Here is a 20,793-nt window from a genome sequence, read left to right on the forward strand (position 1 = left end):
ATGTCCGTGAGTGCCAAGCGCTGAAAGTCCGAAAGTGCGGGGAGGCGCGCCACGGCATCGACGCCACGATTCGCTCAACGCTCAAGCTTGGCTGTCTCGCTCTATCATGCTAACTGTCGAGCGTTACAAAGCGCAACAGTTCTTTGTCTCCTGTGTAGATATTCTGCTATCACATGCAGGCACTACAGGCGGCTACTTTCTCGAGGACACTGCCTCCAGGTATCCGCGTCGCCGGAGCCAGGTGGACTAAGGGACGTTGAAAACACGGACTAGAGTACGTAAAGACTACTTTGTGAAAGCTAATGCTGAGATAAGGCTGAGGATGCGGGGTCGCGCCACAACCCGTCTTTAGAAAAGAACCTTGAAAGAATCCAGGCCGGACTCCTTCAAGATACCCTGTATCATATCAATCGGCATTTTGAAACAGGCCAAATGTCTTGCCCCGCTCGCCTGTACCCATTGCGCAAACCTCGAAACCATCACGCTCCCATCCCTCGATGGAAACTCAGCCTGCCCACCAGCGTCGAACAAGTATTCACATCATACGTTGGTATCGAGCAGCTTGAGGACAGCGCTGTAGCTGCTCAGGCAAAAGAAGAAGGCATCTGCGCTGTTCAGCAATGGCTCGGACAAGTCGATGCACCAGAAGCAGTAGAAGCATTCACTACGCTAGACAATTACAGTCGCATCGAAGGAACTGTGTGGGTGTGCTATTGGAGCGATGAAGCAAGACGCAATCGTTCGATCAAATCATTAAACCTAAGAAGCATGCATCAGAACATATCCACCGCTGGGCGCCCACTCATCGGGCTATGGCACGAAGGCTTCAAGACATCGGTATCACGCCTCGAAACCAACTATTCTGGTCTTGACTATCTCCCCGGACTAGCGAGGCTACCTGGAGCCAATACTGAAGAACACAACCTAAGCACGTACTGGGGAGCAGCTCGAGATCGCATTCCAGACTCCGCATACGATCTTTTCCCTCGATCCACTGATGTGTCGCGTCCGAATTCAGTTCCAAGTGGTATAGGTCAGCATCTGACTGGCACAAATCACGAGAACATGGTCCACATTCGCTCTGGGCAATATTGGGAAAATTGTGGCGAGGAAGAAGCGGATTCGTATGAGCAGAAGCTCGAACCGACTCTGCAGCAAGGTCTCAAATATTTGCATGAGAATTCAACGGAGACTGGGGCTCTTAGTATCCAATATCTTCGTAATGAGGATGTACAATCCCCTTGTGGTAATAAGGAAGAGCGGAAGGAATCGTGTGGCGCGGGTTTCTTCGCCAACCTCGCAGATCTGGAGCACTGGGCCAAAAGCCACGCGTCGCATCTGAAGATCTATGGTGGTGCACTTGCACATTACAAAGCTTTTGGAGATGAGAGGAGATTTCGAACATGGCACGAGGTATGTGTCATCACTGAGGGCGACGCTATGTTTGAGTATGTGAATTGCTCGCCTGACACGGGTGTTATTTCAAACGTGCCCCTCCAGGGCGGAGCTATGTAGAGCTCGATAGTTACTTTCAATGGATAGTACTCCGACGAATCTACTTTCCAACCGCAAACACCACCCGATTGGACGATCCTGAAAAGAGTATCCCATAATGACAACGCCGTAGCAATGCAAGACGCGATATACACGTACGATATTATCATACACACTATTTCTTAGCTCCCGACCTAGCCAGCTTCCGCATAAAGGCATTCTGAACACCCTTGGTCCCCTTGAGCTCCTTATTTCTGCTCTTGTTCACTTCCATGTAGGCCATGGTCTGGCCACCAGACAACTCGGATAGCGTGCCTGCTGCCCGCCTCACACCATTCTTCTTCCTATTGCCCTTGTTGGAGGCGTACTTAGTGCCGAAAGCATCACCCTCGATCCTCTCCTCCTTTGCATCTTCTTCACGGGCAAGGAGGACATCCATCAGTAGCTCTCGACGCTCTTGCGGTGTTGCAAACGCCAGTTGTGAGAAGTTCTCTAATCCTTCAAGACGGGTGATGACCTTGAAGGCATATCCTTGATCGACAAGGAAGGCTTGTCGCTTGGACGAATAGTACATCTCGTCTGTGTCTTTTGAAACAAGGGAATAGAAGAAGGCATTGAAGCCTTCATCGTTCCTACGCTTCGCCCTCAAGATTCTGCCCAAGCGCTGCGCTTCTTGACGACGGGAACCGTAGTGGGAAGAGATTTGAATGAGACATGTCGCCTCAGGTAGATCGAGACTGGTGTCACCAATCTTGGATAGGAAAATAGTGTTGACAAGCTCATTATGTTGAAAGTTCTCCAAAATACGGAGACGTTCTTGTTGAGGTGTTGCGCCGTAGATGTATGCCTTGCCCAGTTTTCGTGAGTACTTCTCTAGTGCGTAGACATTATCAGAGAAGACAATGATCTTGTCGCCTCGGGACTCATGGTAATTGATCAGGAACTGGCAGGCTTGGAACTTCTTGGGGTTCATGATGGAAAGTAGTGCACGTTTTTGCAGGGACGATGGCTTGAGCCACTCTGTGTAAAACTCGGGTGTCATCTGGCACCAGACTTCGGCGCACTGGACCTTGGCGATATGACCTTGCTCCGAAAGCTCTTGCCAGTTAGCTTCGTACAATTTGGGTCCAATCAAAAAGTTAAGGTCATCGATCTTGTCGTCTTCCCGCAGCAGTGTAGCAGTAAGACCGAGTTTGGCGTGAGATGCGATCTCATATGTGACCTTCTTGAAGATGTTGGCGGGTACAACGTGCACCTCGTCGGCAATCAGTAGACCCCATTCTCGCTCACGGATAAACTGCATGACCTTTTCAGCATCATGCGAACGCTTCCTAGCGTTACTGATCATAGAATAGGTGCTGATGATGATACCGGCCTGGCGGGGAAACCTGGTCTTGTTATCCGCAGTGAAGACAGCAACATCTTCTGGGTTGATGTTGGACCATTTGATGAACTCGGCTCGCCATTGCACAACAGACATGGCGCTCGTGCATAGGACGATGACGGATTTCTTGACACCACAGGCAGCTGTGATGCCAACCAAAGTCTTACCTGCACCACAAGGCAGCACGATGATGCCCGATCGCGCTCTAGAGTTGGAGAACATCTTACTCAGAGCCTTTTCCTGGTAGTATCTAATCTGCGCATGGGGTTTGAGATCGATTTCGAGGTTCGGGTTGGTATCGTCGTTGTTGAAGTCGTATTCCTCCGTGAGCGGCAGACCGATGCTCCGACAACGCTTGACGACCTTTTCGCGCTCTTCGCTTCTGATCTGAAACGAGTGGACTTGGGCAACTTCGTCATCGTCATCGTCTTCTCGAAGCGTGGAAACCATGTCACTTGGTGGCGGATTCTGTACAGCTTCTGGCTGTTGCTGCTGTGCCATGTTGTTCGCACCAGCAGCGAGCTTGGTACCCGGAATAGCCATCTGACCAATCTTAGGGGCGGCCTCCTTGATGAGACCGTCTGTTGAATCTGCGCGACACTCGGCGACTACAGGATCGCGTAAAAGCTTCTGTAGTATGGCAGGGTCCTCACTCTCAATGTACGACAGTGTCTTCTTCAGCACGATCTTGGCCTTGCCGAAGGCGGAGGTGGACTTCTCGACAAACTGTGTGATGGCGGCGGACAGAGCTGTCTTGGAGTAGCGGTCGAGTTTTTCTATAATCTCCTGCTTGGAATGGCCGACACTAACGGCGGCGAAGAGGCTGTGGGTGGTAAGCTGGTACTCATGCATCTTGGAGACACGCGACTGCGGCTCGGCGATGTTGATCAAAAAGTCCTGGGCCTCATCGAAGAGGGGGTGGAAGGACTCGAGGATGATGCCGCCCGCGTCGTTGACCCAGAGCGGGCGATTGTGATGGTCGGGCTTCAGCATCGCACTCCACTGGTCCGACTTCCTGAAGAGATCGGCTGCGGCGTCTCTGACCCTACCAGCGCGCGCTCGCTTTGTCATGGCCTTGACGTCGAACTCCTCTTTGAGCTGGTCGAACGTCTCCTGGTCACTCATGGGGCCCTCATCGTTGTCGTCCCAGCCATCCTCGGCCTCTGCGTCTGCTGCCGTCTGCGCGAGCTTGCGTTTGGGTGGCATCGTGGCGGCCGCCTGCTGCTGAAAGGCGGAGCCTCCTTGTATATCTCTGTAGTGTACGGGTGCGAGAATATGCGAGTGGCGGGAGCGACAATGTATCGACGGGTGGTATGGATGTGCAGCGGTCGAGGGCGAAGTGTCGGTGGCGGAGGCAGCAGACACAGGCAGAGGAAGGCGCCGCGGTGATTATGTAATGACGTATGGCACCTGCATCCGCGTCTGGACCCAAATAGAACCTCTGGACGGTTCCTGAGCGTGAAGCAGACGATGACTGTGCCGGTCTGGGGAGAAGACGACGAAGATAGACTCGGCCAGGTGGTGAGTCTGAACTGGTAACGCGCCCAGACGCGAAAGCATGTGAATAGCCGGCGTTTGTTCGGGGGCGCTGCCGACGTCACTCTCGGCGAGGCTGCTCTCACCACATCTACTGTGTCAATCTACCGCACTTGGAATGCGCACATGACGCCGTGACATGCTTGCCAATGGGTGCATCCGACTCGAAACTGTCCTTCAAGCAGGGCGTCTTCCGCCTGTCTGAGCCCAAGCAGATCCCCGCCGACGACGCTTATTGGACTGGCGTATGCTATGCTCTGCCCTCTGCTCTCTGTGCTGTTGCTGTACTGACGACGGCGCCAGTTCTGGGAGCTGCCCGAGTCGACGGAAGATGTCTTCTCGCTCTTCTCGCCCGCAGACATTCGCCGCACCCGCGACAACAACCTCGCCAATCTCGAAACCCTCATACTCGCCATCACCTCGCGTCTCATAGTCCTGCGCAACCACCCCTCCTTCCCTGACCCTGAGCTGGCCCCGGAGCGCGACGCCCTCAACTGCATACGGGTCCTCACGCGACTGCTTCCCTTCTTGTATGAAGCCGACCACCTCGAGACATGGGAGGACCAATTCTTTTGGGCCGCGCGGCGGAAGCGCAGTCGGCGGGGCCAGCTGGTACGAAGCGAGATCATCTTCGACGAGGCCGACCCAGAGCAGACACCCACCGAGAAGGAGCCTGAGTTCGAGAAAGCCAAGCCGCTGGCTGAGGAGATCATCGACACGCTGATTGACCTGCTCTTCTTCTCCGACTTCACCCTCCCCAAAGTCGCGGCTGGCAAGAACAAGGTCTCGTATGCGATATGGCAGAGCGGCGTCGGATGCAACACCCCCGTCGCCTCGACCAAGGAGTTTGAGAGCAACAGGACCGAGATCCTGCGTTTGTTGCTTACCCTGGCTAGCAAGTCCATGTACATGTCCGCGGGCGTGCTACCAGTCAAGGGCATAAAGGCCATCACCTACATTGCGACGTGTCCCGACAAGCAGGTCGTTCTGTCCGTCCTCTGCTCGCTGCTCAATACTGTGAGTGCCTCCATATGCTGTGTTGTGCACTACTGATTATCCCAGACCCTCAAATACAACCCTGCAACATGGCGCGTGCCGTACGACCACGTCGTCTTCAAGGACCAGCGACAGGTCCTGGTTACCTATTGCTTGCAGCTACTTCTCGTCCTCGTTCTGTACCCCATACCCGAGTCTGGCAATGGTCCGGCGCCCAAGAACTTCTTCCGCCATTTCCTCGGTCGTCTACACCGTCCTCAAGACTTCCAATTTCTGGTGGATGGTATGACGAGAGTACTGAATCAGCCGGTACGCAAAATATCCAATACACTGTAATCTCTCGCTGATATAGACTAGCTTCAAGCCAACACCTCCTACCTCCCGGGTAGCCACAAGTCACTGACCTGGGCACCCGAAATGATTATGCTCTTTTGGGAGGCTCTGCAGTGCAACAAGCGCTTCCGCTCCTTCATCATTGACACCGACAGAGCCCACGACTTCGTCGTCTTGGTGCTCTACTATGCCATCGATCAGCGGAACGATCTGTCAAAGCAGGGCCTTGTGCGCATGTGCATCTTCGTGCTCCAGACCTTGAGTGTCGAGCCGCAGTTTGGCAAGAGCCTTAACAAGACGTTTGAGGGGCAAGAGTCGCTTCCAGCTAGCATACGCATACCCAACTTTCACGGCACATACGCCGACTATGTCATCACAGTATGTATCACCATGAGGTTCAATACATGTGCTGATTACGTCAGTCAATCTATACCCTACTCACCACTGGTAAAGGCAGGCTAGACGCCATATACCCTGCTTTGCTCGCAATCCTCAACAATATAGCAGCTTACGTTCAGAGCATTGGACGCGCCTCGAGCTCTAAATTGCTCCAACTCTTTGCGTCCATGTCATCTCCTAGCTTCCTATTTGCCAACGAAAACAATCACACTCTTCTGCAATCATTGCTGGAAGTTCTCAACGCTATGATTGAGCATCAATACCCGCGTAAGAATAGCAACCTCAGCCCTCTTTTACTTGTTCTAACTGTCTTTAGACAACCCAAACCTGGTGTACGCTATCGTGAGATCGCGGAAGAGGTTCCAGGCACTGAGAGACTTCACGTTGGAGAGTGGACAAGAAGAAATTGAGCGTCAGAACCAGCAACGTAAAGAAGGCGGCGAAGATCTTACACGGACTGATTCCATCGACAGTCTTAGAAGTCCTACGGTCGCTCGCACACCTACCCTAGGCAATGTACCGGAAGAGGATAGTGCTTTCGCTATTGGCGATGACGATGACTCGGATGCAGAAGAAACCCGTCCCTCAGAGCCATCAAGATCCCCCGTCCCGTCACAGTCAGGCGCTTCCAGAAGCGCGTCGAGAAGCGCGTCCATAGCCTCGTCTATAGACGACTCTGTGCCGCTTCAGGTAAGGGGCATGTCGGAGAAGGCAAGGGGCAAGATGCCAGTGGGCCAGCCTGCCTTCTCTCGACAAAACAGTATGACCAGTCTCCATAGTCTGGCGGGCCCAGCCTTAGCCACTAATGAGTTCTTTACTCCCTCCGTCCCATGGGTAAGTTTGCGCTGTACAGACCACAAGCTTTACTGACCCCTGTAGTTGGAAGGATGGCTTTCAGAACTACCGATGCATACTATTCTCATGCTAATATCGGAACTCGGTCCCAAGATGCCTAGCTCAGGCAGCGCCAATGACACGGCCGCAGCGTTGAAGACTATACGCGAGACCGAGGTGCGCGGAATTGAGCCTTCGCCTATCAGAGTGCACCTCTTCGAGTGGTCGGCGTTATCTCTGGGTTGGTATGAATCGCTACTCTGGGGATTCGTCTTCGCAGCCGAGATGGTCGTAGCCAAGGGTACTGCCGGAGTGTGGAACAACACTAGCATAAGGTTGTTCAAGGTCCAAGAAGCTGCGGCAACAGCGCCTTCACTCCTGCAGCCAAGAGGGGCTGTAGATGCAGTCGGGACTAATCTCGTGCAGCGAATTGGCTCCCTCAATCTACGCGGAGTTGCAACCCAAGGCGCGCAACGCTCCCCAACGAGCAGCGGTAATGCCGGCGCCAACACAGTTAGAGACGTGTAACAAATGTCACGACAAGGTTATTTCAGCCACATGGCAAATGTTGGCCACCACTTCCATCGTGTTCGAGAAATATTATGGCATCGCGAATGCTCATTGGTGTGCCTGGCATGCGGGTTAGCCCTTCTATCCTAATTAGACCCTGACGTTTGCCGATCATTCTGGCTCGACTGCACAGCCACAACACTCGCCACATCTTGGTGCGCTAGAGATAGACAGCCAACAACAATGGAGGGACGTCTACAAGCGATCCTGGATTCGTTTCATGGCTCGACAATGAAGCGAAACGCGCAAGCCCTGGGCTTCTCTGACGTGCCTCAGGACGATCTTATCTTAATGTGCGTTCGCGACGGACGAAATCGTCAAGTGGAGGTACCCCATGATTATGTAGTGCGCCCGCAACCCAATAGTGTACATTATACTTTCTTGCATTAATCTCCGCGTCTTGATATTTTGGTAGCGAACTCTTCGTGAATATTCTAAGGCCGCTGTGTACAGACGCGACGTTTTGACAGAGACAGGACATGCATGACAGGTCTTTACAGTTGCGCTCTACCATACCAGCCCTGTGATTGGCATTAACAGACGGAAAAGACTCACCCCGATACCTAACCCAAGTCTGCAATCATGGTCACACCCGTACCTCACGACGATGAAGCCATCACTACGTATAGCATGCACGTGCGTATCCCCTCACTATCCCCCATTACCTAGCCGAGAAGTCTAACTGCAAAGCAGGTCTCAGCTAAATACCTCGAACTCACCAAGAAGAAGCTAGAAATGACGCGTCTACCACGTGAACTAGAGTTGCCGGATGAGAGGAGATGGGAGCAAGGAACACCAAAGAGTGTGCTTGAGCCGCTCTTGGACTTCTGGTATATTTCTTCTTTCCTCTGCACTCGACCTTCACAAACCCTAACATCCAAGCAGGCTCGAAGGTTACGACTGGCGCGCCGCGGAATCGCGCTTCAACTCGACTCTCCCTCAATACCGAACCACCATCACCCTACCCTCCGTTACCTCTCCTGGAACCACGCAATCCCTACGCATACACTTCGTACACAAGCGATCCAAGCATCCCAACGCCATTCCATTGCTTCTCTGTCACACATGGCCGTCGTCGTTCATCGAGGTCCAACGCGTCATCGACGGCCTGACAGATCCACACTCTCTGCCAGGTCATGCCAACAGTGCACAACAGGCTTTCCATGTTGTGGCGCCGAGCATACCGGGGTTTGGGTTTAGTGATGCGAGTATGGAAGAAGATTTTGGGCTTCATGGGACAGCGGACGTATTCCAAAGGTTGATGGGGAGGTTGGAGTATACGCAGTTTGTTACTCATGGAACGGGGTGGTAAGTGAGATGTTTCCGTGGTCTTAGCTCGGGTTACGTTTTGCTGACGAGTTTTACTAGGGGGTTTGGAATATGTCGCGCTTTGGCATTAAGACATCCAGAGACTTGTCTGGCGGTGCATACTACGAATCCGTCGTTTGACAAGCCGAAGTTGAAGAACGGGCCAGTGCGGTTTCTCAAGTATCGGGTTGCTAAGCTCACGCGGGCAAAGGTGCCATTGTTGAGCTTTGGATATATGCCGAATGAAGTGCAGACACTGTCGAAAGGTCTGAATAGGAAAGATCCGGCAACGTTGGATGCGGTTTATGGCGGTGAGCCGCTGGGACCCACGCTACATCGTCTCTACTCGCTTCGGCCGCAGACATTGGCCTTCTCTTTATGCGACTCACCTGTGGGATTGCTTGCCGCCTTACTCGATGTCATACATACGAGAGATGTACTACCGCGTCCGCTCTCGTCGCGGCCGAGGAGTCCTTTTCTTTCACCGATTGAACTAGAGATGCAGCGTGGTGAGGAAGAGCAAGAGGAAGAGGAGGATGTCCGTTCGACATCTACGGCACAACCTGGAGGTGCGACGAGTCTAGACAGAGTGGACGGCGATGGGAGGAGTTACACATGGAGTCCAACGGAGGTGCTGAATTTTGCAATGTTGCAATGGTTACCAGGGCCTGAAGCGGTACGTTACCTTTTCATATGTCTGACGCGCTTGTTATGAGGAGGTCGAGAGGTACTCGCCGCTGTTTGTGACGTACTCTTTGCCACCTGAAGATCTGCTGAGGCCCATCTTGGTCTACCCTTGAGCTATTCGTCTAAAGTTCCTCACCGGTGACATCTGACGACAAATAGGCCCTCCGCTGGCTCCGCCGCGCACACATCGACATGCAACCCCCCTCTTACCAACCCTTTACATCCACTCCCCTTGGCATTTCCACGTTCCTCCATCCTAACAGCACTACGGCAACACCACTGATGTGGGGTGCACACTCCTGGGATATATCCTGGGTGAAGCGCCATGCCGGTTGCCCTGCGATGCTACCAGGCTTTGAGGCACCAGATGCGCTGGTATTGGACCTGAGGGAATGTTTCGGGATGATGATCGATAGAGGGAAGCTGAAGTTGAAGATGCCTGAAAGGGAAGGTTAGGTGGTAAGAAGTGTTGATTCAAGATATAGATATATCAGGTTTGTTGTATGCGATTAAGCTGGAACAAAGACGGATGGGTGCGCCTGGGGTTTCGGCCCGTACTAACGAGTACCAGGAGTATGCTTGCTTGTTGCAGGGGCTGTGCTGGTGCCATAGGGCCTGGTGTTCTTATGGCGAGGTGTTATACATGTATACGCAGTTTGTGCGATTATTATTCTGGGCAATACAATCAACCTGGCTATATTGGATGATGTGAGTCTTCGCCCTGGTTGTGAGAGGTGGTCGTGCGCAGTGATGTAGAGCAGCTGCGTTAGAATTGGGATACTTTGACGAAGGAGATTGCGAAGGAGCATAGACTACATGCCCATCGGGTTCTGATTGATGGCGTAAGGCTGTGCTGGTGAGATCAGGTACCATTGGTACTTGCGTGTAAAGCCGTGATCATGTGCTGCTAAGCCCAGCTAGGCGTAGTGTAAAGTGGCAGAGGTAGCATGTTCCCTGATGTACATAGCAGCAGCCGATCATGGCAGCAGTGCAGTCGGACCTATTCACGTCTTGTGTCAGGCACATGGCGGATGGAATACCCGCAAACGCCTTGGCCGAGTCGGGTGAAATGGCAGACGGCGGGGCGCTCCAGCCAACTGGGACGGGCGGTGACGTCCTGATGCGAAAACACCGCACTCGTGAAAAATCGCTGTCGCGTGAAGGCCCGAAGCTTCCACGACGTCGCCCAGCACCACACACGTCAAATTCCCCTAGTGAAGTTTGCATCCACTGCGCACAGTACGTCGCTCTCCTGACACTCTCCACACGCCCGTCTCTCTCCCGCCTGCCGTGTGGGAATATAATCTCGTCACGTCCGCCGGCTCATTCACGCAGATTCTATCAGCGCCCAACGCCATTGCATTGACTCTCTGCTCAACGCTCCCCCACCAAACCTACATCGGCACGCTGGCAGACCTACTCTCCTCCCTCTCCACCACTGCCTAGGCTTCAGTAGCCCGCAGACCGTCTATCGCCGCCCACCTCGGCTCTTCTATGCGTCGCGAGGACCTGGTACGCTTTCTGTCCAAGCCTGCGAAGTGAGTCGTTGTCTCCGCGAGAAGCAGTGTGCAAGACATCCAAACGGCCAGCGCTGACCCTTCACAGGCCTCGATAACACCCGCCACGCCCCTTCATTCACCACCCACCATCGTACCCATTTAAAGCAGATCTCCTCGTCTGCTGGACCCGATACTTCCCCAGGGTATCGGAATCTGGTATCGCGAGGACCCCAACCACTGCCACCATTTCCCGGCGAAAGGCCTCGTTTATTCCCCTCAACGCCCGACCTCCCTAACATCGACTACGGTCGGTTACCCTCTCCTCCATAAACTGCTGCTGGCACACGCCAGCCTCGCCTACTCTTTGCGACCCGTGGGCCAATTCTTCTCAGGCGAGCACCGCATTGCTTGTCTGAGCGAGGTTGTGCTGCACATAGCTTCCTAGCTAGCCACCTCTCCAAGCTTCCGTACACACACACACGGCCACCAAATACACCTATCATACCTGTTCGTGCGCGCGACAGCCACACAGTCAAGAGATGGTCGCTACTGAGATCCCTCAGCACTACACTGCCTCGCCTTCGTCGCACATTGGCACCCCTCATTTGACCATCAACAAGGAGGCTACCATCGATCTCGACTCGACCAACTCGTTTGAGGGTCCTGAGAAGCTCCTGGAAGTATGGTTTAGCGCTTCCGCTACCGAGTTGCCCGGACAAGCGGGTCCAACCGGACTGAAGACGGTCTCCGCAGAGGTCTGGAAAGACATGCTCGATCTTGTCAACTGCAAGGTTCTCTCTGTCATTGAGTCTGAACATGTCGACGCTTATCTACTGTCCGAGTCGAGCATGTTCGTCTTTCCCCACAAGGTCGTGCTCAAGACTTGCGGAACTACAACCCTCCTTTGGGGCCTCACCCGCATGCTAGAGATTGCTGCAGGAGTTGGCTTCCCCTACGTTGCCCCCAAGGCATCAGGCGTCGCGCCAGCCGCCACACCGTACCGCGTGTTCTACAGCAGGAAGAACTACCTCTACCCCGATCAGCAGCGTGGACCCCACCGCAGCTGGCGTGATGAGGTTCGCTACCTTGACGACCGCTTCCAGGGTGGCAGTGCCTATATGATTGGCAAGATGAACGGCGAACATTGGTACCTCTACATCACCGGTCCAGACACCAGCCTCACTCCACCTCCCAGCCCTGGTGAGGAGAAGCTCGCGCCTGACACCGAGACCAAGTTCGTGAGCCACCCTCAACGCATGTTGCGTGAGCAGGCCACCGACGAAGAAGAGGACGAGACTCTGGAGATCCTGATGACCGACCTCGATGAGAAGAACGCCCGTCAGTTCTATCTAGAGGACGCAAGTGCGGTTGCGGAAGGTCGCTACATTCAGAGGGCCCGTGAGGCTCGCAAGAACGCCATCCAGTCCCTAGGTACCATTGCGGAAGAGAATGGCCACAGCGAGAGTCTCGGCGGCTCCACTGTCCTCAACTCCGCTGCTAACACCCACACCTCTGATGACAGCTTCGACGTGTTCGAGCAGACTTCTTCCGACCACTCTGGTTTCAACTCTGACGAGGAGCTTACCTTCCCCGAAGAGTTGACCACCGAGGGTCACACGCTCGGCACGGTTGTTTCTGAGCACTGTGGTTTGGCTGATGTTTACCCTACCTCCAAGTACCCCGACGCCCGTATCGACGCCTACCTGTTCACGCCCTGTGGCTTCTCTGCCAACGGTGTTATTCCCGCTCCAGGTGGTGCCCCCAACGGCTCCAAGAAGGGTTCTGATGCCACGCACTACTTCACCGTGCACGTCACACCTGAGCCCCAGTGCTCCTACGCCTCGTTCGAGACCAATGTACCTGCCCGCCAGACTGGTAGAGAGACGGCTGACGTGGTCGAGCATGTTGTCGGCATCTTCAAGCCTGGCAGATTCAGCGTCACTCTTTTCGAGGCCAAGCCTACTGCTGATGAGATGCCCGCCAAGAACATTGAAAAGGCGAAGAGGATGGAGACGATTGCGGGATACCGTCGCGTCGACCGTATTGTACATGACTTGGATGGCTACGATCTTGTCTTCCGATACTACGAGCGCGATGACTGGAAGGGTGGAAAGCCTCGGCTTGGCGAGATCTTCTGAGTGGCTCTGCGATGAAGTGTCCGTACACAGTAGTATTCTGTTCGATGTTTTGCGAGTGTACTCAATTGGTATTTTGTACAGCGTTACTGCACAGTCACTACGTTGTCTAGCTAGCGGTTCGGTTTGTTTGGTGTTTATTCAGGTCATAATCAAAGTTAACTTCAAATCATACACTTTATCTCTTTGACTCTTGCCACACTTGTGATCCTGTGTGCTCATCCTTCTGTTCAAATTGGGTAGCCGAGTTGTGGCTGAGGCTGCGTATTATCCACTTCCTCTCAACATCAGCCCTCCCACCACCGTTCCTAAGGCTTTGGCGTCTGTGTTTGTTTGCCTGTTCATTTCCGCTCGTGTCAAACGCTGCTCTCCCACAGCGCCAGCCACTTGCTGTCTGTTCCTCAGACACCGCCGGCTAGCTCTTGTTGCTCACAACATACCGCCCTTTGCCTTCACCTATAGCTTGCCATCCCCTCTTTTTGAAGGCGGGGTAGGTGACGCAACTACCACACTTGGGGTGAGAGACAGATGCCCGGTGATTTGACCGCTCGTAGGCAGGACAGTACGTACTATATAATTATATCTTTGTTGGGTTGGGGACTGGTTTCTTACATCCTGCTATCATCACCACCAGCACGACTTCTACTATTCGATCCTTCAGCTCTATACACTTTTCAATTCATCCCTCGACAGTTAAATGTCTTCCTCACGCTCATCAAGAACGACAAAGCCGTCACATGGAGCCATGGCCTACGCGCCCTACATTGACGAACGAGGACGCCGATACGAACCCGTCGATGAAAGCCGCAGTTACGATCCAGGCGCGGAAACATCAGACAGCGAGGATGAGGATGACCCATCTGTACCGTCTTCGCCGAAGCGAAGAAGAATGGAGCCTAGCGTCTCTCTCCATCGTCGCAAGGTGAGTAGTCAAGAAGAGTTCGTCCAACGTAGGGAAGTACTGACATTACATGAGCAGGGCCAGAGCGTGGAGGTCCGAATACCCTCAACAACCGTGCAGCCTCCTCAAGCTCAAGCCCCGTCTTCTCTAACAGATGAAATGCTTCCGGCAAGGGCTGTTCAGGTAAGCAAAATACCAATATCTGTCGGAGCGATGCAGAAACTGACAGATCTCAAGCCAAAGCCAAAGCCAAAGCCAAGGTCCATCAAAGACTTCTTCACTCCCACGAAGGACCCCCTCAACCGCGCGTCAGTAACCGCCACTCAGAAGGGAAGAGCCGCGCTTGATATCGTGCCAGACCAGGGCTTATCAAGACAAGGAAATCCCGCCGTTGCCAAGGAGGAAGAAGAGGAATCAGATGCAAGAAATAAGAGAGCTACTAAAGTAGCCAAAGCTAGAAAGACAAAAGCAGAGTTAGAGGTACGTATTACATTTTTATTCATCAGCCATCTTTGTTACTAACAAAAGGAAAGGCTGTCTATACATACGACTACGATCTAGATGCAGCTAGAAGCGAACGTTAGTTTATTCTCTGCAGCTCGTCAAAGACTAGTACTAAGAGAATTAACGTTCGTAAAGAATCAATCCCGCGTAATCGTCGACTGTTCGTGCAGTAGACTAAGATGCCGCTCAAGGAGCGAAGACAACACAGCAATGTGTTTAAGAATTTCCTTGAGGCCAAGATGCCAGGATTTACGTCGAAGCCAAAGAAGAAGTAATGGGTAGTTTACTTCGACTTTCGTCCACAGTAAGTACTGTGTCCCTTCTCCTGTTTCTACATCCTCTTTACCTTTACTATTGCTAACCACGTAAACAGTTATCCTCTACCTCTCTTCTTATAGTTTGCATTTCACTTTGCGACTCTACTAAGTTTTATCGGCCACACACCACTATTACTCATATCAGGATACTGGTCAAGATGCAACCCAGAACCTACATTGGAGACAAAAGGTTGGAATTCCTTCCTTGCGTTGGTTTGGCGTGCCCTGGCCCTTTCTGTTTTTTTAGCGATTAATTTTCCAACAATCTTAAGTTGGCTTCCCTCCCGTTAAGCCTGACAGATGACTATTCCTCTCCCTACATATTCTACTATTAAGCCGCCTTCCTTGGTAGTCGGCTTGTCTTCTAGGTCGAGATCTACCTCTGCGAGCACCTAGCCTTATGTAAAAATAGTCGAAAGTGCTTACCTTTACCTTTTATATCTCTGCCGCCTAAATGTGCTGCATTCTAAAAAGTGTAGGTGCATGTTCTTCTCCCTCTATATAATACTAGATGCTGTCTAGAGCATAACCTCGCAGGCGCTGTCTGTACACAGACAGCGCCTTGCTTAGAAGCGTAGAGCAGACAGGGCGAGGACAGTAGACGATGCTGCGTATTCAGGTACCGTGACGTGTTTTAGGCAACAGCACGATTGCCTGTCTCCTACTGTTCAGAGAGTACGTTGCTGAAAGTCAGTGAATTGAGGAGGATTCCACGCGGATTCACGCCAAATCTGCGCCGGTTCGCGCGGATTCAGCCTGGATTCAACTATAGAGAATGGTCATGGTGTTAGCAAGTCGCAGTGAATGTGCATTTTGCAGGCAAGTTGCGCCAAGAACTTGTCACTCTACTTTACCTAGACATTGCAACACAATCAACTCCTCAACTACAGAATACTTGAGGAGAGAGAACAAAAACTAGAAAATCACTCATTCTGATTCGACTACAATGGAAGACCATCCGATGCGACACAGAATCAAGTTCATACATATCTATCATACACTTCCCTTGCCATCTCCACCGTCCATCCGCTCAAGTGCGTCTCTGACCTTTGCTACAGCTTCCCTCGCTGCTCTCCTCTCAGCTACACTTTCATCCTCAACGTACTCCTTGCCTCCATTCTTGATGATAAATCTGACTCTCTCCTCTGTACCCTTCAACGTGCGTCTACCCTCTTCTCTCAGGGTGCCCTCCCATGATTCTCTAGCACCCTCCCATAGTTTCTGCATGCGGCGAAGAGAAAATGTGAGACCGAGTGCCGCGACGGCCGAAGCTTCGAAGACGGAGAAGGTAGACATGGAGGCGTAGAGCAGTGCTGAGGCAGCGGACGAGAGGGATGTTGTGCTGAAGGTCTGTAGGAGAAGGCGTTGAGCGAGTGCCTGCAGAGGTGGCACGGTGTCATTGATGAGTTCTGTGCGAGCAGCCGCGATGTGTTCGGGCCATGGTATTGGTTTCCGGACGTTGGTGGATAGATCTGTTCGCGGGTTCTCTGCTGTCGGCGCTGTATCCTGCGTTGTCACTTCCGGGATGTCGGTAACGGCGAGGTGTTGAACGTCATCTGGGAAACCAGCTTGGTTCATGCGACCGGCGAGGTAAATGCTGTTCTTCTCCGCTGAGACGAGCCATCGCCGCTCGAGGATCTCCGAGCTTATCATCGTGACGTCGTCCACACGCCAGAGGAGCTTCCACCAAGCCAACTTGTGCCAGTTTCGAGCCGTGAAGGCTTCATCAAGCTCGTCACGGAGCTCCGCATGAGACTTCTCGGCCCAGGTCTCGAGATGACCAACGATGGAGGTTGTGACGTCTGATTGTGTCTGGACTGAAGCGAGCTCTTGCAATCGAGCTGCGTCTTGTTTGGTGATGCTCGCGTCTACGTCGTCGGCTATAGAAGCTACCAGCGTCTTCATCGGGGGCTTGATAGCGTCTGTGGCCTGAAGGTCTTGGACCAGCCACTCGGACAGCGTTGGCAAACCACTTTTGAACCACCCTCGCTCATAGATGATGGAATTTTGAATCGACTCGCGGAAGCTGTCGAGCGCTTTTGTACCGACTTGGAGATTGATGGGAGCGCTTGCGGCGTGGGTATCTGGTTTGACTTCGTCCGATGGGGCGGGGAGGTCAACGGCCATCTTTACTACGTCATCCACCTCGTTCAGACCATCCGCCGAGAATCTGCCAAATGCTATGGCGCTGTCCAGTCCTTCTCCTAATACTAGAGTCTTGTGCACCGGGTATGGGACGGGCAATCCTCGTGCGGAAGTGGCCTGGAGCTTGGGAACCAGCAACGATTCGGTGGAGCTCTCTGTTACCATATGAGGTAGGGACTTCGCGACATTGACGTTGATGGTAGAGACGAGAACCTCCAGGTTATGCGATAGCAAGGTTCGTGAGGGTATGGAGAGGACCCTGTAGAGGGGCGAAGGCGCATGTGCATCGGCATCGTCGCCGTATCTGTACAACAATCATGTTAGCTGATGCAATATCCAGTATGGCAGATCAAGCACATACTTTAGCAATACCGCTCTCTCGTTGCTGTCGCCTGATTTCACGAGTTCCCTCTCCCACTGCTCCTCAGCACTGAGCGGATCTGCGAGTAGTAGCCGTGCAAGCTGCTGCGCACTCAATTGGCTGTTCAAACCGAGAACTGTCCATCGTCAGCCCCTAGTCCTCAAATGCAACTGCGCGTTCCGTACCAGCGACTCTTGTTACAGCATCCTGCGCCGCCAGACCCCGCAATGCCAATTGCAGTCTGCTTATATTGACATAAGTTTCGGCGGCCCCACTAAGCGCCGACAGTGCATCGTACAGCTCCTTGTTCCGCGGTGGGATGTGCGGGCGCAGATTTATCGCGGTCGGCGAGACATGCGTGGATGCGGAGCGCACGCGGAGGCTGGTGGTCGGGCGTGAAGTAAGGACATTGCGACAGCGACGCGCAAGCGGGAGTCGATCAGTCGGTCCTGTCTTGCGAAAGATCGTCAGTCGCGGCACTGAGGCCACCCATGGAGGCATCGGGCTTGAAGTTGAGCATTGCTGTTGAAATGTCCATGTTGACGTAGGTCGGCAAAGCTAGCTTCGGCCCGGGTCCGTGCGCGCTCTGCTCACACCTTCGCACTGTGGCACTGAGCAGGTCGATGTACACTGGTGTCATAGGAATTTGATTTTATGTGATTCAATGAGAGGTCGATGCCCTTAAACTTGAGCAGTCAACCGACAAATTACTACCGTGCTTCGTAAGGTGATGCCCTCTAGGTTACGCTGGCCCGAATACGCCTACGTGGTATACTGATGACATTTGGTGGCCCGCCAATACAGAAATCAAGAACCTAAACATCCTGCAATGTCATAGCTCGTATATCAGCTTCGCTCTCGGATCGCGAGCGCTTGAATCGCGCCTAGCTTCTCCGGCTGCGTCCAGAGCCAGATGACCTACATTCATTAGTTGCTGCACGACAAGTCAAGTAGGATCAATGCTTACATGCTGATGCGTCTTGCGACAGTCGCGAGGCCTTGGTCGTTGTCGGCTTCTTTGGTGGCCTTCTCGAGAGCCTGCTCTCGGCTGACCTCCTGAGACTTTCGTACCTCCTCGTGGCTCGGCGGGAGCCTCTCGTTCTGCAAATCGACCTTGCGTGCGTCCTCGAAGCTGTGGATCGCCTGCTTGATTCCCTCCGCACCGAGCATGAGCGTACCCGCGGGAAGTCGACCACCCGATGCAGTCTTGAGCTCAGTGACACGCTCAGACTCCTCGCGCAGCACTTGGAATACACGAGAGAGGCGACCAATCGCCAGGATTTTGTTTTTGATCGCACGTCGCTTGAACTCGGTCGAATCTGGGTCGAGACTGGAGAGAGGTGGGGATGATGGGCCGGAAGCCAGAGAGCTGGGCGTCTCCTCTTCGAGCTCCTCCTTCGAACAGGTATTTAGGATAGCAATGAGCATGTCAGTAACTATAGATTGTTAGTCTGGTACTTCGATGTGCATTGGTACGTCTGCTCACTCTTTTCGCCAACAAATGGCAATGACCATGTGAAGACGTCCATAAAGTTAGGCAGCCAGTATGGATGCGGTGTGCAGTTGAACTGTCGGATGTTCATGACGTTGTTCTCGTACTTCAGAACCGCAGCCTTGTTGTTGTATACGTCGAGGTAGTTCGGCGCGCTGAAGATTGTCATGACACTGGGGAAACCAGTCGTCCGTGTTTTCCTATACATTCGGTATCCAGCATCTTGCGCCTCGTGTGCGCGGATGATCGACAGAAGGTTGTTTTTCTCAAGGAAAGCGCACGCAGCGGGGTACGAAAAGAAGTACGAGCATCCGCGGACGTGGTTGTGAACAAAGAAGTCGTTGGTCTTCTCTTGACCGAATTCCTCGAGGGGGTCAGCCCAGAGAATATCGCACATGAGGCCGTGCGTGGGTGGCTCGCGGAAACGATCAATCTAACAAGGTCAGCAATGGCGTCGGCGGAGACATGGTTCCACGTACGCTCTTCAAGTCATCCAGAGTGTGAAGCTCGGGACTCAATCCACCGTGTATACACAAGAACTGCTTGTTCATAACAGCGGCTAAGGGAAGTGCGCAGAACGAGTCCATGCAGGCTTCGTACACGGCCTCGGAGTACTTGTGCTTGCACTCGAGTTTGAATGTAAAGTAGTCGGTCAAATGGCGGCACTCGTGGTTTCCCCGGAGGAGCCAGAGGGTGTTGGGGTACCAGATCTTGAGGGACCAGAGGTACAGAACGCACTGCGAGTGTCAGCCAATGCACAGCGGTTGCTTTCCTGCCGTCTTACCTCTATACTGAAATAGCCGCGATCGACGTAATCTCCCAAAAAGAGGTAGCGCGTCTCTGCTGGGTCGCCACCGACTTCAAAGAGCTTCATGAGATCGTAGTATTGCCCGTGAACATCACCGCACACGGTAATGGGTGCGTCCATCTCCAACATGTTGGGCTCCGACTTGAGGATCTCTGTACCCTTCTTTATAATCCATAGCGCCTGTTGTTCGGTCAAGCGACCTTCTCGGTAGAAGTGCTGCTTCAGGAATTGGATGTTGGGCTTTGTGCGATCTTGCGGGGAGAAGAATTGCTCGTCGGTGGGTGGGTGGAAGGCGGGTGCTTGTACGTCTGGCGAACACGGCACAGTTAGCTGACTGTGTGCCTCGAAAACGTCGCAACCGCGAACAAGCTGGCCGAAGACCATGCCACGACATGTGGAATGAGCATACCTTTGCAAACACGTTCCTGGGTGCTCACTTGGTTTCCATCCTCCATAGTATGCAGGGTGAAGTCAATCTCAGGGAGCGGCTTCTTCTCGCGGACGGCGCGAATAGCATTGTCAATGTACTTGGACTGGTCGGCGTCCTGCGGTTGGTTCTCCATGTTGGGCGGTTTGAACAGCAAGCCGTAGGGAGTGAGCACGAGAAGACGGTGGAGGTGAAGGCAGCGAAGTAGTGGGGCGAACGCAATGACCGCCTAAGCTTGAGTGGCGGCAGCGTACGAAACGAAGGCCTCGGCGCGGTTAGAATTCTGGGGCCTGACAGCACGAAATAATAGTAGTCGACTGGCTGTAGGGGGATTTGTCGTTTGGCTCGTCGCGTGCTCGGGTGTGCGCTGGCGACAGGAGCTTAGGGCTGAAAGTGGGAATCAGAGGGGAAGTTGGTCCCCTTGGCTGTTCCCTGAGAGGCTGGCCTATCAAAAGCCGGCCAACCGATGAACGTCATAAACCGGTGAATAGCCTCGTGGTTTTGCTTGGCTATATTTGTAGCTACCGCCAGAACTGAATACAGTCATGGGGATACCATGGTTGAATAGTGCAGCAGATGCGCAATTGGATAGTTTTACTTTGTTGTATCCATTGGATCTGGGAATAGAAGATTTCAAACGAAGGAGTAAGGAAGGAAGCGTCA

At 53.1% G+C, this 20,793-nt stretch overlaps 9 protein-coding genes across 9 annotated transcripts; 6 read left to right on the forward strand and 3 right to left on the reverse strand.

Moving 5' to 3' along the window:
- Window positions 1–68: 68 nt before the first annotated feature.
- Window positions 69–1,592, forward strand: BKA58DRAFT_16832 (heme-containing dehydratase protein). The gene is made up of 2 exons (XM_046165125.1): window positions 69–274; window positions 353–1,592. The coding sequence occupies exon 2, from the start codon at window positions 433–435 to the stop codon at window positions 1,513–1,515; it is 1,083 nt and encodes a 360-aa protein (XP_046031156.1). The 5' UTR covers window positions 69–274; window positions 353–432; the 3' UTR covers window positions 1,516–1,592.
- On the reverse strand, window positions 1,593–4,406 carry BKA58DRAFT_16810 (TFIIH basal transcription factor complex helicase XPB subunit). The gene has a single exon (XM_046165122.1). It carries the CDS (start codon window positions 4,082–4,084, stop codon window positions 1,670–1,672), a length of 2,415 nt encoding a protein of 804 aa, XP_046031157.1. The 5' UTR covers window positions 4,085–4,406; the 3' UTR covers window positions 1,593–1,669.
- Window positions 4,407–4,431: 25 nt separating this feature from the next.
- Window positions 4,432–7,964, forward strand: BKA58DRAFT_373060 (high-temperature-induced dauer-formation protein-domain-containing protein). Its single transcript, XM_046169177.1, has 7 exons — window positions 4,432–4,659; window positions 4,718–5,431; window positions 5,477–5,719; window positions 5,768–6,121; window positions 6,166–6,409; window positions 6,459–6,976; window positions 7,022–7,964. The coding sequence occupies exons 1-7, from the start codon at window positions 4,564–4,566 to the stop codon at window positions 7,502–7,504; spliced, it is 2,652 nt and encodes an 883-aa protein (XP_046031158.1). The 5' UTR covers window positions 4,432–4,563; the 3' UTR covers window positions 7,505–7,964.
- Window positions 7,965–10,347, forward strand: BKA58DRAFT_351009 (Alpha/Beta hydrolase protein). Its single transcript, XM_046168540.1, has 5 exons — window positions 7,965–8,182; window positions 8,240–8,376; window positions 8,432–8,851; window positions 8,915–9,530; window positions 9,701–10,347. Exons 1-5 carry the CDS (start codon window positions 8,129–8,131, stop codon window positions 9,995–9,997), a joined length of 1,524 nt encoding a protein of 507 aa, XP_046031159.1. The 5' UTR covers window positions 7,965–8,128; the 3' UTR covers window positions 9,998–10,347.
- A 1,011-nt stretch (window positions 10,348–11,358) lies between these two features.
- BKA58DRAFT_16989 (S-adenosylmethionine decarboxylase) lies at window positions 11,359–13,642 on the forward strand. Its single transcript, XM_046165147.1, has one exon. It carries the CDS (start codon window positions 11,580–11,582, stop codon window positions 13,176–13,178), a length of 1,599 nt encoding a protein of 532 aa, XP_046031160.1. The 5' UTR covers window positions 11,359–11,579; the 3' UTR covers window positions 13,179–13,642.
- Window positions 13,643–13,847: 205 nt separating this feature from the next.
- On the forward strand, window positions 13,848–14,660 carry BKA58DRAFT_446850 (uncharacterized protein; the record flags this gene model as incomplete). The annotated part of the gene is made up of 4 exons (XM_046174205.1): window positions 13,848–14,097; window positions 14,155–14,259; window positions 14,314–14,556; window positions 14,610–14,660. Exons 1-4 carry the CDS (start codon window positions 13,873–13,875, stop codon window positions 14,658–14,660), a joined length of 624 nt encoding a protein of 207 aa, XP_046031161.1. The 5' UTR covers window positions 13,848–13,872.
- Window positions 14,661–14,715: 55 nt separating this feature from the next.
- BKA58DRAFT_373069 (uncharacterized protein) lies at window positions 14,716–15,213 on the forward strand. Its single transcript, XM_046169178.1, has 2 exons — window positions 14,716–14,884; window positions 14,954–15,213. Exons 1-2 carry the CDS (start codon window positions 14,855–14,857, stop codon window positions 15,149–15,151), a joined length of 228 nt encoding a protein of 75 aa, XP_046031162.1. The 5' UTR covers window positions 14,716–14,854; the 3' UTR covers window positions 15,152–15,213.
- Window positions 15,214–15,740: 527 nt separating this feature from the next.
- On the reverse strand, window positions 15,741–18,027 carry BKA58DRAFT_373070 (uncharacterized protein). The gene is made up of 3 exons (XM_046169179.1): window positions 17,589–18,027; window positions 17,404–17,539; window positions 15,741–17,346 (listed from the first exon to the last, which is right to left on the reverse strand). Exons 1-3 carry the CDS (start codon window positions 17,902–17,904, stop codon window positions 15,891–15,893), a joined length of 1,908 nt encoding a protein of 635 aa, XP_046031163.1. The 5' UTR covers window positions 17,905–18,027; the 3' UTR covers window positions 15,741–15,890.
- BKA58DRAFT_17013 (serine/threonine-protein phosphatase 2B catalytic subunit A1) lies at window positions 18,015–20,706 on the reverse strand. Its single transcript, XM_046165148.1, has 6 exons — window positions 20,113–20,706; window positions 19,680–20,011; window positions 19,375–19,632; window positions 18,890–19,328; window positions 18,371–18,839; window positions 18,015–18,321 (listed from the first exon to the last, which is right to left on the reverse strand). Exons 1-6 carry the CDS (start codon window positions 20,264–20,266, stop codon window positions 18,288–18,290), a joined length of 1,686 nt encoding a protein of 561 aa, XP_046031164.1. The 5' UTR covers window positions 20,267–20,706; the 3' UTR covers window positions 18,015–18,287.
- Between the last annotated feature and the right edge of the window lie 87 nt (window positions 20,707–20,793).

Source organism: Alternaria rosae, assembly GCF_020736505.1.
Source record: "Alternaria rosae strain MPI-PUGE-AT-0040 chromosome Unknown BKA58scaffold_1, whole genome shotgun sequence".
NCBI lineage: Eukaryota > Fungi > Ascomycota > Dothideomycetes > Pleosporales > Pleosporaceae > Alternaria > Alternaria rosae.